This window comes from Sander lucioperca, chromosome 22 (assembly GCF_008315115.2).
Source record: "Sander lucioperca isolate FBNREF2018 chromosome 22, SLUC_FBN_1.2, whole genome shotgun sequence".
Taxonomy (NCBI): domain Eukaryota; kingdom Metazoa; phylum Chordata; class Actinopteri; order Perciformes; family Percidae; genus Sander; species Sander lucioperca.
In genome coordinates this window covers 7,814,102-7,832,388 of record NC_050194.1, presented here as the reverse complement: position 1 = coordinate 7,832,388, position 18,287 = coordinate 7,814,102, and the positions used below count along the sequence as shown (strand labels likewise).

The 18,287-nt window shown below is 41.3% G+C and overlaps 1 protein-coding gene across 1 annotated transcript in view; it reads left to right on the top strand.

The window, feature by feature from the left end:
* The first annotated feature begins 334 nt into the window (after positions 1-334).
* Positions 335-18,287, top strand: part of LOC116046871 (bone morphogenetic protein 2-like) — a 267,629-nt gene continuing 249,676 nt past the window's right edge. Inside the window, exons 1-2 of the mRNA XM_035997195.1 lie at positions 335-513; positions 5,385-5,533. Of these exons, the coding sequence (XP_035853088.1) occupies positions 5,527-5,533 (7 nt within the window). The 5' untranslated portion in view covers positions 335-513; positions 5,385-5,526. The remainder of the gene's footprint in view (positions 514-5,384; positions 5,534-18,287) is intronic.

Sequence of the window (18,287 nt, the reverse complement as noted above, 5' to 3'; positions counted from 1 at the left end):
TACCCTTAAAGAATTATGGGAGGTGAGTTATTCTGGTTAATAGAGATTTGTATGAATTTATTAAAGCAATCAACCTTTTCCTTAACCCTGCCTGTCAGAGACCAAAGCAGTAAGGCAATGAGAAGAATAGGAGTTTAGATTGAAAAAGAGGAATCTTTACTTACCCAAACAATACAAAACGATATAAACCAAGAACTGAATATCTAGGCCTATAAAAGAGGTCAACAAAATATAAGTATACTCAACATAGCAACAACAAAACAGGATGTGAAACAAACTGACTTAACTGAATGGGACACAAGGGGACAAATAACCGGATTGGCCAAACCAAAGGACACACAAGGGGGAAACCAAGATGGACATAAAGAATTAATACAAAACCAAGCTAAACCTAAAACCCCCCTCCAATGTGGCAGCACATGGTATGGCTCAATTGGCAGGTCACATGATTTAACAGTTCTCAACCCTTGGCCATGCCTTTTCTTCACCAGGAAGAACCTCCCAACCAGCATGGTAACAAGACAAAACATAATGATTATATAACACAAAAATGATCATTTAACCCTAAAATGTAAAAATGCGTGGACTTCATTTAAACAGTTTAAGGCTGAAAGCAGATAAATATATAGATTACAAATCAAATAAACGGTGTAATGTGTACCTTTTGGTGCACAAATTGTTTGGGGTGTGGCTGACTACAAAATAAATCAATGGGGTGAAGTTGTGTACTATATAATCATTGCTGGCTGTTGCCATATGTGGCTTCGGCCATCACACCCCTGAACCGCAATCGTCGAATCATAGCTTAACCATGACTAGGCCCAGTAGGTCTGTCAAGCTTTGGATTTAAATATCCACTGAAGCAGTGAGCATGGGCCTCGAGGAAGAGTTTAGGTTGTGTTGCCTTTTCTTCAGTACACTCCAAAACCAAATACACAAGCACAAAAGTGTGAGGAATGGATTAAACTGTGTTTATTTGCTCTAACGTCATCATGCCTGGCTAAGTAGAGTAAGTGTTACTTTCCAAAGGCAAGGGCCATGTCATTAGCTAACTGCTCTCTTTTATAATAAGATCATAGTAGAATCAGTAATGTTAGAAAAATACCTGTTTAGGATTGGAACATCTGTTGCGTTGGAGCCAAGGTGTTAATAGGCTCCGGAAAACTAGGGTTATGTGTTTGGCAACAGCTTTAAAAAGGATAGTTCGGATATTGTCAAGTGGGGTTGAGGTACAGGGTTTCCCCCAGTGTATTGCAAGCCTGGTGGTCCACCGGGCCTAAGTTGCTCCCCTCCAGGCCTAAGCCACTGGGAATTATTTTCTAAAGTATTTTTAAGACGTTTTTTAAACTACATTTACAGTGGGACGGCTCAGTTGGAAACCTTTATCTAGTCAAATCTCCAGTTAGCTTTTAGCATTCACTGAATGTTGGACCCTATGGAATCTGTATTATAGCTTCTTTTTTTTTTTATTCTCAATTTCATGATTCCGTCCCATGATTCTGTTATCGCAAAAACTATAGGGCCCGACCGTAATGCTGCCATCAGTCTGTAACTGGCCCGAGCCGGGCTCTCGTCAAAAAACACTCTTGCCACGGAGCTAAACAACTGATCTGAGGGAAACCCTGAGGTGCTTATCCACAGTCGGCGTAATACCCAAGGTAGATGGCGGTCGGGTTAGCACCGCACACACTCAAGGGGTGCTGCTCTTGTCCTCTTGCCCTTTGGCCACGGGTTCCCCAGATGTTGTAGTTATGAGCAGAGGGGAAAACCGTCAGCGTATTGCTGATGAGTCACCAGCCTAATGGACCATGGTATGAAACCTGATACGGGCTGCGTCTGCCTTGAGAGGGCAGTGTAGTGACAACAGTGTCATTACTACAACCTGAGGCCTCCCAGGCCAGGACCTCATGCGCTGAACCGTGTGCCAAGAAGTGAAAGAGAGGAGAGGGAGAGGACTGGCTGAACACGATACAATCGGGGATGGAGGGAGTTCAGTTTCAGACAGCGAGAGCCGGGAGGAAGGAGAGGGACGGGCCAAAGTCTTTGTTTTATCTGGAGCGAACAAGATACTTGCATCATAGCAGCTCTCCAAGAATAATGTTAGAACATGATGACTCAAAGAGAAAATAGGGAGTTGATGAAAATGAAGCTCAGCCTGTCGCGCCAGGTTAGCACTCAAAGTTGGAAGCACAGTGTGAAGTGGCTTTTGGACAACACTGTAGTCATTATTCATCATTATCTTATTTGTTGGTTGTTTGAAATTGTTATTGCTGCATGTTCAAGTATGCTTCCAAAATAGTGGATGCAGCAATTGTAAAATACTTTGTTACATAATACATCCATTGGCATAATATATCCAAGGTGACTGACTGCCAGCTGTCACTCAGCATTTTGCATTTCACCTCAGTTCAGAAACAAAATAAATTGACTGTACAAAACGTGTGTGTGTGTGTGTGTGTGTGTGTGTGTGTGTGTGTGTGTGCTTGTGTAGGGCTCTGTGGAGGATTCTGCTTTTCGCTGCATATGTGTGAAAATACTGCTGGTGTTATCCGAGGTCCACAAGACAAACCGGGGAAAAGTCAACCAGTCCTGCCTTTTCAGCCATCAGCACTTACTCTCGTACGTCGTCAGCTGAAAATTTGTTTTTCTATCTCAGCATACATAGGCTCAAGTGTAAAACACACAAAAGTTGTCTGCAGAGCATCTGCAGGAAAGGCATGCAGGGTAAATATATTTGAAGATGGCTTGTGATATAATACGTTTGTCACGCGTGATGTTGCCTCTGTCTTTCCGATAGAGAAGCAGGAAATAGCACAGATCTGTCCAGTGTAAAACGGTTTATGTGTCACGTTTTTTTTTTTTTTCCATTTTTTTTTTCCTCTCCATTTTTTAAGCCATTTCTTATCTTATTAGTTAAATCTGCGTTTGGCGAGACAATCTCTGCCGTGACAGTTTTTGATGTGCAACTGTCAGCTGCGGTGTACTTCAGGTGAGATACAGATGGCAGACTGGTAGGTTTCAGATGTGTGGTGTCTGAGTCACTGGTGTGGATGAAATCCAGTATTGCGATGGTTATGAGTGAGACGTATCTTCTGTCAGTTATTTCTTTATTGTTAGACTCAAGGTCCATTTAAAAACAAAGACACACATGAAAATAAAAGGACGACAACACAAGTTAAGACTATTGTAAGCATCAGTATCCACTCGGAATTTTGTAAACAGACACAAAAGTAAGGACACATGTACTGAAATGTTAGGGCTGAGTTAGCTGTTTTTATTGTCCTGTCATCACTTTATATAGGTTTTGTATCTATTTGACATATTGGCATTGTGCACTGGAGGGAGACACCGCCTCCTGTGTTCAAGTTGCTCATCATCGGCTATTGGGACTATATTAGGGGACATTTCCATCAGGATTGCAGTGAAATGCCATCTCTTGTGCTCACGATGGCATGTGGCACCTATATGTGCATCACACAAAAACCTTCAGTCAAAGCAAGTCAAGGTTTTTTTCATTCTTTTGAAGCTATGCAAACTAAAATATGATGTACATTACTATACGCCAGCTCTCCCTCTACTCTTTATCTCAGCCCCCCCCTCCTTACTTAGAAGTATAGTCTGGATTTCTAACTGGCACTAACTTTAAAGCAGAGGCCTCAGTGGAAACAAATGTGGGTTGGGTGTCTGCCTTTTTACCCTGAGGGTCAGGAGCAGTACCGTGTCATCGCTGCAGTCACACAGAAGGCTCTGCTACATGTTCCTGGTATGTCGCTGCATTAAAGGGGAATTGCATTTGTCACTGCAGACCCGATGGTAGCATTTGTAGTTGTATGCTAGCACACGGGGTTGTAGTCAAGTCCAAGAGCAGATCCAGTTGAGGTCAAGACCAAATCCAAAGGCAGTTACGACCAAGTCAAGACCGAGTCCGGAGCAGATCAAGTCCTGCTCCAAGATCAGCATTATTGTCTTTCCAATGCTCATATAGTGATTAGGTAGTTAGGATGAATGTACACAAGAATAATCTATCTTCTAACATCAAACTAATCAATGCATTCAGCTACAGGTTCTGTACAACTGATCTTGAATCAGCAGCCAGGAACGACCTAATTATTCTTAATTCTTAAAGGTGCAGTAGGTAAGACTTATAAAACTAACTTTCTCTCATATTTGCTAAATATCCTATCCCTATGTTCCAGTAGAACTACATGAAGCAGGTAATTTAACCACCTGTAGTGTGATTTGCAAAAATCCACCGCTCCCTGTTCAGATGCACCAATCAGGGCCGGGGGGGGGGATGTCTTAACTGCGTGCCAATCACTGCTCATGCACACACATTCATTCTCCATTGTGGGGGGAGGGGCTTAGGAGACCATTTTGGGCTTTAGCGGAAAGGGGGGAGGGACTGAGAAGTTATCGATGTTCAAATTTTTTGGCTAAGTCCTGGATCTTCACAATCCTACCTACAGCACCTTTTAATAGAGTCCAACAAGGAAAGAGAACAAGACAAGTGCAAGACTTAAAAAAACCCGAGACCAGACTCGATTACCACAGCCCTAGCTAGCACAACTAGCTTCAGCCAGGTTATGCGGCTGTCGGCTGCAGGGCTATCACTCAATACTGGCCCAATTTCAAAACACTGGTGTTAATTGTCCATTAGTCACTTGAACACAAAAACATGGGAACATAGAGCCGTCAGGTCTTCCGTAGGGTTGTGATGTCACAACAATACAATTTAAAGGTAGAAAGTCCTGCTACAGTGCCGTTACACTCATTCCCCGGCTGCAATGATGGTGCAGAGACTCAGAAGGCAAATGCGGAAGACCGGGAAGCACATTCAGAGCAGACTTGGCTTTTTTTTTAGGGGGACTTAAAGAAACGGGCGCTACAACGGAGCGTTTCCGACAAAGGGTGAATACCGAAATATTCAGACAGACTGTATGAGAAACATAATGTGTTTTTTGAACATTAAAGCATGTAAACATGTTCTAGTAGAAACCCAATATACAAGCATTGAACCTGAAAATGAGGATAATATGGGACCTTTAAGGTGTTGTTTTTTTTTTTTATTTAAAGTTCCTATTTAGTCACTCATCTAGAAATCAGTCTAAAATACTGTTAACATTTCACCACTTCCACCATTCTCAGTTACATCTGGCAAATGACCTGATACAAGAAATACAAGACGCGTGTTACAGTCTGATGTAAGAATCAAAAGAGCATTGTCTACAGCACTAATGCACAAGTGACCACACATCAAACCAAGTGGAAAACGTACCGTGGATACAACAAAGTGTGGTCAGCAGAGGGGGGGGGGAGTGAGTGGCCGGAGAAAATGCACCTGAGGCGATGAGTAAAAACGAATGCTCTCACTTCTGATGTCATAGGCAGGGGCGCTCCAGTTGCTGAAAAGTCAGCCCACCATTTTCCTGTCCTGGCATCTGAAGGACACCCGAGGGAGCAGGACGTCAGCATCACCGTAGCCGTCCGCCGCCATCACCATCATCGACACTAACCTCAACATCGTCTATGGAAGGTAAAGGCCATATATCTTTCATCCCTCCATTTGTACGTACTTAAGATGAGTGATTTGGTACCTGCCTCCCTTTACCTGTTTTCCTGACCCTTGTTTCCATTCTTTGACTCCCATATTCCATACTTAGCATGAATACGCTTCTTAGCAACACCAAATGCCATTTGAAGTCTTTCGTTTCCTTGGTTTATATTTATTCGGTAGAAATGCTGCGTCAAAGGCCGAGTTGGCTGTTGCTTTGTCTCATATTGTATTACTTAAAGCTGTTAAAGCTGAGTGCAGTGAGTTTGAATCCAATGCTAAAGTTGCTAAACTCATTTAACAAATCAGAACAGAACCTGCCAAAAGCTAAAAACTTACCTCACTTCCAAAATACATTGAGAGCAGCCCAGGCACATGTTTCTTGATATTTATATAAAATGGCAAAGTATGCACTTAATTTTCTGTTTTCACTTGATTTTCTTCTTTCCTATGATGGGATTTCACCTCCCTCTTGTTTTCCTTCTCTCTCCCCCCCCCACCCCCCACTTATCCTTCCTGTCTCACCACAGCCATTCTTTATATGGGTTACATTGCTTGGATTAGACAAGCCAGGATTTACACACACAGGAAAGATAAGGGGACATTTTTACGGCACAACCACTATTTCAGAGGTGTGTATGAGAGTCGCAGAACCACTTTTAGACTGCAGACATGGCTGGAAAATTGGTGTAAGCTACTAAAAACTAGGTTGTAACATTTTAAGGCCTCGTGGCTTTTCACGGAAACACCTCCCCGTACTGAAAATATACCATATTAATCATGTAGCTATTAGCATGGTTGTCTGTATCCAGGCGACTCGTATTAAATATAAGTCTCTATTTAGTTATAGAGTAAGTTTTTGTCTGCCAGACTTAAATGGTTACCGATCTGAAGAGTGAAGTCTTGAAAATGAATTATTTTGAATATAAAAAAAAACATCACCAGTGTTGCAAACGATTTAGAATTAGGAAGCAAAGGAAAAACAGCATGACGAGTACACTATGCATGCACTAAAGTGATTTAACGAATGCATATATTTTTGGGATTTCAAGACTATTTTCCATCCAGGGAAGTTCTCTTATTTCCAGGAACAACATGTTCAAACCCACACATCTCGCACACCTGGAAGCTGCCCAGTAGCACCTCAGTCCTATCTGTAGGCCCTTAACCCTGCACCAAGTTAAGGGTTTTTTCCTTAAGGGCACCTCAGAGGTGGTAATGAAGAAAGAGCAAGATCTGCTCTTTCACGTCACACTCAAATCATATTGGGCTGTATGTGGCCCATGAACTAAAATGAGTTTGGCACCCCTGATTTATTTAATCAAAGACCCATTTATCTTTGGAAATGTGGCATATACAAATACTATCCACTGAAATATTAATGGAAGCTTGGCATTGGTACTGGGATTACATTGGATGCAGAGGTTTTGCTCAGGTCCGCAGGTTTTGTGCTGCAGTATCAACCAAATGCTGCAGTATCAGGGTCATTTTGTGGTAAAAGAGAGACTTGTTGCACCTTTACAATTTCTGTTACATAATCTGAAGTCTAGGGTTGGGTATCGTTTGGATTTTTATGATTCCGATGCCGAACTTTTAAAATGATTCCGATTCCTAAACCGATTCTCGAAAAACTGAAAAATGACATCACAGAAAGGCTCTTTTATAATTTTTTTTTGGTTGAAAATGATTTAAATTTAACAATATATTAACGTTATAAAGTACTTAAATATATAATAAGTAAACCTAAGTCACCTAACACACAACTACAATAATTTAACAATAAATAACAGTTACACTATTAACAAGTAACAGCACAATACATTTTGAGTTGGTATGCTAACTAAACCAGCTTTAAACTTTAGCAGTTCTTTTGCAGAAAAATTACCATATTTGCCTTCTCTGGCAAGATACACACCTCTCCTGACTTATGGCATGTCCTGCTTTTACGTCCGTTTGGTGATCCCAGAGGGAAAATATGGCCATTTAAAAGTAACCTACATTTACGGTAGCTAGCTAACAGTAGACTACAGAGAAAGTGTGATATTTTTACGTCCGTTTCGGAGTGACATAGGGAAAATATTTCAGTCGACACATTAAGTGGAACCGAAATGAGGAACCGAAATTTGCGTTCTAATCCGGTCCGATTCCTACCGGTTGTGTAGGAACCTAGGGTTTCGGTACCTAACCCTACTGAAGTCTGAAAAAAAAAACAATCCACTGGATCCTGTGTATTTGTACCAGCCATGGGCAGGAGTTCCCCAGTGGTTCGGCGTACGTGTCGGTGACCTGCTGTCCTGTATGGAAATGGTGTCAGCGGGACACAGAGTCCTCTGTGCAGCAGCAGCACACTGGCCAGTTGTGACCGTGGCTCGTGAAACAGAGGCCCTGTATGTCCCTTCATGAGTGGCACGTGTGTCCTCCCTCTGCTGCTAAATATAGCGCCAACAATGGCACCGGGGAAATGCCTGTTTTAGAAAGAAACCTGACCTCAGATGATATCAGCTTACAGTTTATGAATAAAGCTTAGGGACATTGAATTTTCCAGCGATGGTGGAGAGGCTGAATACTAAGGAGGATTGTTTGCTGGAGCTATTCGGTTGTTTCAACCCTTTTATTTGTAATTTTTTTAACAATTTAGAAATATGGGTTGTAGGTACAGGATGGCGTTTAAGAATAGGGCTGGGTATTGCCATTGATTTCCCGAATTGATTCGATTCCGATTCACAAGGTCCCGATTCGATTGCATTTCCCATTCAATATCAGTTAGTTTAGGGGAATTTCAGTTACATTACCAATTTTGCTTGGTTATGAAAGTGATTCTCAGAGAGCTTATGCTGTAAATTGTACAAACAAGAAGCAACCCTCAAATATTTTGTAATGTTTACATCAAGAATTGAACCACAACAAACAACTTAGTTTGAAGTACTTTTTACTTATACATCCATGGTGAAAAAGGATACATTAAAAGATTGATTTTTTTTGGGGATTTTATTAATCAATGTCAGATCACTCAAAAAAAAGATCGATTTTTAATTGGAGAATTTTTTTTTTTTTTTTAAGATTATGTTTTGGGCATTTTCGGCCTTTATTTTGACAGGACAGCTAAAGACATGAAGGGGGAGAGAGAAGGGGAATGACATGCAGCAAAGGGCCGCAGGTCGGAGTCGAACCCGGGCCCGCTGTGTCGAGGAGTAAACCTCTATATATGGGCGTCCGCTCTACCAACTGAGCTATCCGGGCACCCAGAGAATTGGTTATTTTAACCCAGCCCTAATTTAGAATACTAAGAGGAGAAGTTTTCAAAAAGTAGTGTGAAACTTTATTCTTTTTTATCAGTTGGCAATAGCAAAAATAAATGGTTACACTTTACTTGAAGGTATCTACATAAGAGTGACATGACGCTGTCATGAATGTGTCATAAACATTATAAAGAAGTCATGAACGTTTATGACATAACGCTAGTAAGTGTCATTCTTTTTTTTGTCAAGTTAGGGTTAGGGTTCAGGTGTCATGACTGTGTCATGTGTTCATGACAGTGTCATGTCACTCTTATGTAGATACCTTCAAGTAAAGTGTTACCAAATGAATTGACATCTCTCTATGAAACTAAGACAATTATTTTACTGTACTTTTAAATTACTTATAGAATAATGTAATTTTTATTTTTCTATGCCTTGCTTTTACAAAACTCTTCATTTAACCCATATTCAAATGGTCTGCATATGGTAACCTATAAAATACATGCTGCTTTATCAGGCTTGGTGCCAAAAGCACCAACTTTGGGTCAGCACAATACAATGCGTTGAACCTACAAATCCTCCCACGCTGTGGAGAACCATTAGAACAATCCCTGATGGAATACATCATGGTTATAGCTCTTAAACCTTGTTGCTCAAATACTCCGATGCACATCGGTGTGGGCGTCTGCATGCCTCCCTGGTGGTCCGCTCGGCTGAAAGACGGGGATTAAATGATCACCGTCAATCGAAATGGTTGCTACGGGTCCTGATATGGGGCAGCCGGTGTCCAGAAATGACACGTTCCTCGATGAGAGGATCTGTCTGTGTGGCTGGAAAGTGTGGAGGGACTGTACAAGCTCAGGCAGTGAACTGCAGCTATAGAATGACCTTCTTTCTCTCTGGAGGCCATCATTCACCCCGCGGGCCTGTTAAATGACTTATTGAATAAAAGAAAATATATTTTAATACGATCTCTTAAAGTACAGTATAATTACAGGGCAAATAAATATTATCACTTCACATTAATCATGATTGATGCCTCGGGGATTTGGCAAACATACCTTAAAAGTAAATGTGTTAACAAAAAAAATAACAGTGGCTTTTCAATGTTAAATTCATAATATTCCAACAAAACCTACTGTAGTTAACCCGTGAATGGCCTGTGATGTTGTGGAATTGTGTACTAATCCTTCCCATTCGTAACATAAGATTTTTACACAAAGTGACAGGAATGGAAGGAACATTATTAAAAAGTGAGATTTCCATGTCTTTTGCTTATTATAAAGCAGGCCGAGGTGCTATATAAATACTGTGATGTGAGGTATCAAAATGCCTAATCCACAGAGAAATGCACACAGCCCGTATTCAGAAACTGTCTTTAAACGAGTCGTCAGGACTTCCGTACGGTTGTGATGTCACTGTGCTATATATACTGTAGGCAGAAAGTGCTGGTACAGTGCTGTTACAGTCATTCCCCGGCTGCAATGGCAGTGCAGATGCTGAAAACACTGATCAATCAGAGCAGACTGAGCTTTTTTGGGAGGGGTGGCTTAAAGAGACAGGCGCTAAAATGGACATGTCAGACAGAGGGTGAATACAGGTATATTCAGACTGACAGTATGAGAAGAATTGTCTTTTTTTAACCTTAAAGCATGTAAACATTCTAGAAAAAGAAAAAATAAATAAATAAATAAAATAAAATAAAAAATAATAATATATATATAATGAACCTGAAAAGGAGCATGATATGGGACCTTTAAATAATAGTAATAATACTTTGATTGATTTGTTAAAATACTCTGAGTGTTATATTACTATATCCATATTGATTATTACTGGCGCATTAACATGTTAATGTTGTAGCTGGTCAAGGTGGAGCTTTTTCGAACTACTCTATATATATATATATATATATATATATATATATATATATATATATATATATATATATATATATATATTGGGTAGTTTTAGTTATATCTAAAACTATACCCAACAATTTTTATCAAAACAATGCACCACATGTCATGTATTTTTTTTAATCTTGATCTAAATAAACTAAATAACTACAGCTGGCAGGTAAATGTATTGAAGAAAAAAAAAGTGTATGTAAAATGTAGTGAATTGTACAACAAGAAGCTACATTGTACTGTTTTTGTATCCTCTTGAACAAATAAGAGAACTGATGATACAAAGAAAGATCAGTGCACCGTAGATCCTTGATGCAAATGCAAATCTGCGAAGTACACTGTGACACATCTTTAGAACTATTTGTTGCATAAAATATGACATTATATGACCAAATATGGCTAGTGCATCTCTGCTTCAAGCTGTTTTTATCCAACCATCAGGATTTATTTACATTTCAGCCCTGTGGGTAACTCCCAGCCCTCCCCAGCCTCTTAAGCGTCTTGTTATCTTCTGTTCGAGGTGTTTGGCCAAGCGAGTGAGAGCTTGGATGCTGTATGGGCGTCTTGTTCCCACGTGTTTGCTTTTCACCGCTGGAGTGGCAAGAAGATGGATGAGTCTTTCAGTGCTGATAACTCTTGGTTTTTGCCACCATTAGCTACCAAGCAGGCTAACACCCCCCCCCTGTGATCCCTCTTCATCTCAAATAGACTGGAAAATCTAAGATTGTAGCGCTGTCAGGAGTGACCACTTCTATATTCGGTCCGACCATGATGGACAACCTGGGTCCATACCCAGCAAGGCTCTGTACCTCTCAGTGTTCTCTCGCTCTCTTTAGTTTCCTCTCTCTTTCTCACACACACACACACACACACACACACACACACACACACAAAACACATGTACTTTATAAAATACAATGTTTTTTTTTTTATAATACAGGCCTACAAGTCCAGCTGAAATGAAGAGCCGATTTAACACAGAAATGTTTTTTGACGCTTTTTTAATGCTTTTGAAACTTTCTTTGAAACTTTTTTTGACGCTTTCGACCCTTTTTTCGTTTCAAGTTTCTAAACTGTGAGGTTTTTTTCTGCATTGAGTACTTTTGCTTTTAATACTTTTTTAAAACTCTGTTTACTTAGGTAAAGGATCTGAGTACTTCTTCCACCACTGCACACACACACACACACACACACACACACACACACACACACACACACACACACACACACACACACACACACGCACACACACACACATGCACACATTCTCTGTTTAGAAGCAACGCACAGGAATGCAGGAAGGCAGTGTTCCTAGATCCGTCAAAGCTAATTTGTCCGAGTGGTTTGCCAACAACACAAGGATTTAGACAACGAGGGAAATTATGTCGAAGTAAACATGCCGGCCCGCATGTAAACTCATCAGCACTCGCGACGCGTTCCAAATAATTCCGTCTCATTCTCAGCGGTGAAGAGAAAGGAAAATGCTCGGCGACAGTGCACAGAGTCGTCGGGGTTTAAGTTGCAGACCGTGTGAGTTTGCGTCACGGTTCTCAGACCGCGATGCCGCACGCGTCACGAGCAAGAAGTGCTGTAATGTTTCCTTTCAACAGTCATGGGAATCTTAATATTCACAATCCTGCTTTTTGATTGTGCCGTCTCTGCTAAGCTCGCTTTTTTGCACAACATTAAACATTTTAGGCCCTTGATTAGAGCTGAACGCTCCGTCTGCATGATTAGGCAAGCTTGCAAAACACAGACGAAACATTGTGGTTGTGTTCCTAAGGGATTAATTAGGCTGATACATTTCAGTAAATATGCATTTTATTTTTTATTTCTGAATATTGTGCAACGGTTCCCCAGTGATCATGAAATGCCAGAATATGAGGACAAAAGGTTGCAGAGTGAGGTCATAAGTGGGGTTAAATATGTACGCTAAGGCAAGAAACCCACTCGATGCTGATAGCTGTGTACTGAATATGCTAATATCCAACATTTAGTTTTTGTTTATTCAAGTTTATTAGATCATTTTTTTGCCAAAAAATATCACAAGCATTCAGTGTCTCTATCATAATTATATTCTGATCAGGTTGGCTAAAACCATCATGGGGGACGAAAACTCCATAAACATTTTGAAGATCTCTCCACATTGTGTGTGTGTGTGTGTGTCTGTGTGTGTGTGTGTGTGTGTGTGTGTGTGTGTGTGTGTGTGTGTGTGTGTGTGTGTGTGTGTGTGTGTGTGTGTGTGTATCTGATGCTAAGGGCCACTGACCAAGCATCAGTATTTAAAAAGTTGTGAAAAATTTTCACACTTTTTAAGACGCGAAGAAGAAGCGATGTAGCTCGGAACCGAAATGTCGTAGCGACGAGTGGGTGGTACCGTAGGAAAGCCCATCGTTGAAAATGGGGGGGTAGGTCAAAGTTTCATCGCTCTAGCCCCTTCCGTTCTAAAGATGCAGCACAAAAGGTCAACCGTTTCCCATAATGCTTTGCGCACCGTGTTCAAAATTTTCAAAATTTGTTGTGAAAACTAGTATCTGCCAGTTGTATTGCTCTAATGGTAGTCGCTTGGTTGGGAAGAGGGTTCCCCACAAAATGAGCAGTAGCTCTGTCAGAATAAATTGCGAAGACATCCAAGTTGTGGCCAGATAAAAGTCCAAACGCCTGAAGAAAATAAAATACCTATATTTCACCTGACAGCCACATTGCACCATTGAGCAAATATGTTGCACCATAGAGGCTACGTTCACACCACAAGTCTTAATGCTTAATTTGGATTTTTTTTTGCTCAGATCTGATTTTTTTATTTGGCTGTTCACATTACCTTTTAAAATGTGGCCTATATCAAATTCCAGCGTGAACTCTTTGCAGTTTCGAGCTGTCCCGCATGCGCAAAAGAACAATAACAATGACATCAGACGCAGCACGCTGTTGCACTAAAGTTAGGGAGGTTATGGAGGAAGGAAGCATTTTCGCTTTTATTTCAAAATGTTTGCGTGATGGCAGCCGTAACATTAATGAGCAGGTGCTAACCGTTCCTTTGACACTGCAGCCACGTTCTCCTGTGTCCCCGTTCTTCCATTTCGTTCGCTATTTTTTTCAAAAACGGAGCGGTTACAGTATAATCCTTCTAGTTTAGATTGAACTGAAGTATCACCCCCCTACACTAATTAGGTCTAACACCTCCCTCTCCCTCCATTGACTTGCTCCATCACTGTTCTCCATTTTGTAGGCCTAGTCAAGTTTTAAATTTCACTGTCTGTGTCTAGGGCTAACTCCCGCCGGCGCATAATTGTGACAAATGTCGATGTAGATTGACGTAAAAGTCGCATCAAATCCGCCTTGGTTGTTCACACTGCGGCCGCATTGAAAAAAATCAGACCTGGGTCTGATTCAGGACCACATATGGAAGTGGTCTAAATCTGATTTGAAAAAAAAATCAGATCTGTGCAAGATTTGAGTGTTCACACTATTTCTTAAGAAGTCTGACCTGGTCACATGACCCCCCAAAGAAATCTGATTTGGGCCACCTTTGCCTGCAGTCTGAACATAGCCTATAGAGTGATCATCATCAAGAGGCAATAACTTTTGAAAAAAAAAAAAAAAATGACGATGAAATGAAATATACTCGGGGCGTTTGCTTGATCTGGTATGAGCTGTAGAATACGGTGGCTATTATTACCTCATGTTAACAAACTTTAGATGGATACTGCTGTGTAATGGCATTGGTAATGTCATTTCCCTGACTTTTCTGTACATCTTTCTACTGCTACACTGTGTTGAACAGTAATAATTGTTACTTTTGGCCACAGTGGCAGCTATTCAGCAAAAGTATTGCATTTACTTTGCAAAGAGACAGCTTTGGGTATCATTTTTTGCCAGAGATGTCTGGTTTTCACCTAATCTCCAGGTTTAGCCACAAAGACCTTCCATGCAAAGAGACCATCCCAACACCACGTGTAAATTTAAAGAGCCTCACTACAACTATTATGAACTTTCTGACCCCCACATATTTAGAACCAAATGTGCCCGATGTGATCGCTGTCTCACCTGATTAATTGTACACAGTCATGATTCAATTTGTACCAAACCTAACAGCAAACAAACATGATTTAATGCACATCAATTTGCATCTATTTGAGGCTCCTTCATATATATAAAAGGTTAGGACCTCCTCTGCTATAGTATCAATTACTGCATATTTTAAGAGCTTAGTGGTAGGTAAAGCCCGATGAACAAATATTTGGCGTGTCCAAGCAAACATTTCCCCCTGTGTTTAATCGTTAGGGAGAACAGCGGACCTGTGTAGGTGTCCTTCAGTGAATCTCGGCGCTACGTAAACACTTGCGGTGGAAGGTGTTTACTCGAATAGCCAGAAGACGTGTGCTCAGGCGTCCACGGAACAACTTAAATGTGTTGGTTGCATGGCCAATTTGACCTTCTTGAGAAGTCGCGTTGAGTGTGTGTGTGTGTGTGTGTGTGTGTGTTTGTAAAGATATCTATTACAAACAGAGTGAAAATGCTGCTTGAAATGAGAGGAGTTTGGTCTGAACGAGGTCCTCCTCCCTCCTGTCCTGAAAGTGTCTTTTGTCTGTCTTTGTGCGCAGAGGCTAAAGGTCAGCATGTAACCTATACATACATCCACGAATCATTTTACCTACAGAGCCAGAAGAAATTTACAAAACAGGCTCCCAGTGGAGGGTTAACATTGTGAACTTCCATCATGCATTTTGGAAGTCAACCCACGCATCTCAATGGAGAGCTTTAGTGTTCTTAGATGGTACAAACCCAGTTTCAGAGGGTTCACATACACACAAAAAGGCTCTGTGCACATTAGAATTGTTATTGTAGACATACATATTTCCTTCATTATAAATCGCTCAGATTAAAAAGCATCGGCTAAATGCGTTAAATGTAAATTTGAAACCCAAGGATTGTCTTTCAGAGCAGGATGTCTGCAGCCTCTCATAGGGGAGCAGTGTCAGCCTAAAAATGCTACTGTATCTGAAGATGAATATGGACATTAAAATTCAGAAGAACGTTGGTGCCAAGACTCTCTTGAGACTGCCCTCACTTGTGTTAATAATACCCATTCTATATATGCAGAGACATCTAGAAGAACACGCTTACAGTCGTACATATTAACTTGTGAGAAATGATGATCAAGTGTTATTTAACCTTTTAGTCTTGCATTGCCATACCTTTCTCTGTACACCACAGATACATTCTGGGCTAGGAGGAAAAACCGCTCTGGGCTTTTTGCATTTCTTTAAACTAATCGCAATCGTCTTAGGCGGCGCTAAGCTCCGGACACAGCTACTGTGGCTCTGCTGAACGGTCTCGGGAAGGATCTTGTTTTGGTGCAACATTTGCACACCGATAAAAGAAAACGCCACATTGAATATCGAATGAAGTTATTGGTTCACACAATACAGTTAACGTGGGCTATTTGAATTAGCTGGCAGACTGATCTCATGAAGTGGCGTATGTATGACACGCCAATACTTATGCCATTATTGGCGTGTTATCAAGACGCATACTCGCTTTTTAGCGTGTTTATCAACGCCGTTTGGCCTCCATTGACTTAAATTACCTTAGCGAGTAGTATGAAAGGGCGAAAATCCGCGTGGAGAGGTTGGTTGGGGTGGTGGATGGGTAAAACACAGGACTTTCACCCAGGAGAGCGGGGATCGTGTCCCGCGTGTCACGTTTCCTTCGTGTCCCGCGTGTGACGTTTCTTTTCCTAAACCCAACCCCGTTCTTCTTTTCCTAAACCCAACCAGCGTGTGACGTTTCCTAAACCCAACCGTAGCCTCGCGATAACACGCAGCCTCGCAATAACACGCCCCGTGGCTTTAGACCTCGCGATAACACGTAGCCTTGCGATAACATGCACAACATACACAGCCATGTGGCTTTAGAAAGTGGCATGTATGTTTACGCTGTGACGTTGCAGACTGCAGTCCGCTGTATACTATGTATGCTGTATATACTGATGTATTTATGTTTAAACGCAAAGTCATGATGTCATGTTGTAGCTGGATACTTGGTCAAACGGAATTCACTCTTACCAGTGTTTCACCATGTGTACTTTGTCCACAGCAATTTACACCAATCGGACCCAAAACGTCCCCTTTAGATAGTAAATGAACATATTTTTTGTAACTCTTTACAATCATTTACCGAAAGAACCAAGCAGGTCTGCCTTATTGCATGATTCAAATTATTGCCATTTTCAGAGTAAAAAAAAACCGTGAAAATCTCTTAAGCTTGTGTTCACCACAAACCTTATTTCAGGAAAGCCACTGACTTTAAGACAAGGGAACCGGAAGTGCAACAATGCTAACTCGTTTACAGGTTTCAGGACTTATGCCTGCAGCACTCTATTCCAGCGTGGCACAGCCGAATGAGGTGAAGAAGATGCTGCAGTTGAAAACATACTTCGATTGAACCATGAAAAAGTCAGATTTATACTTTATCGGGAGTGTATTTAAACGGTAATATCACAGTCGCATGTTGTTACTTTGATTAGTCGCCAGACTTCAAGAAGGCGGGTCTTATCTAATATGAGCCTGTCAGAAGGCAAGCAGAGAGGAGAGAAAGAGGTCTTTGGTTGATGGACAAAATAACCCTCACCCTCTTGCAGTATGCAGCATGTGAACATGAGAGTAATATCAATCTTCTCATCTAACTCGGCAAGAGAGCAAATGTGCTCAGACTAATACTGGACTTGCAAAACAATCAGATTCTCTCTCCCAGTCAGTCAGTCAGTCAGTCAGTCAGTCAGTCAGTCTTATACCTTCAACGGTTGTTCTCACGTGGGTATGCACGCTGAGTGGAAGTACTGAGCCTATTGATTTATATCTGACCCCCTCTGCCCCCCCTTTCTCTCCCTGGGCCTATAGATTTACATTAGACTTTACCTTAGAGAGATGGAGGAAGCAGACTGAAACATGGCACAGGAACCGGTTTATGGGGTCACTATCTATTTACAATGATCTACTTTTAATCCCCATGGAAAGGACAGATATACATTCACTCCCACATTGCCGTTAATATACATCTCTCTGAATTTATTGTGTGAGATGGTTTTAGCGTCATAAAGGCAAAGTCACAATTTGGCATGACCCAGCTTCCTGTGATCACACATCAACCTCGAGGCCAATTTAAACAGCCCGTGTTCAGCTAAATTCAACCCGAACGGTTGGACGACTGGTGCGTAGTCAGCGCTGTCAAGCCCGCTGCCGAGTCTCCCGTTCAGTTTCACACTCTAACACCCATCTCAGGCCAGTGCTTCATTGGACGTGCCATGTTTGACAGCGCTAAAGCTGTTTGATTTCAAAATATTTGCTCAATAATTCAGAGACAGATGTGTTCGTATTCCCATAGATTTTATTTCATGCAACTTGAAATAAAAGCTCATTAAACGCACTAGTAAGCTGAGTCTGCTGTGGGTACGTTATTTTGCACATAGAAGGAGGGATACATTTCAGATTGTTATCAAGGAGTGTCCAAAGACTACACATGCCTTCACTGCTATACTGGGGTCTTGGCACGTCAGTATATTTGCACAGGTCTTCGTCCACATCG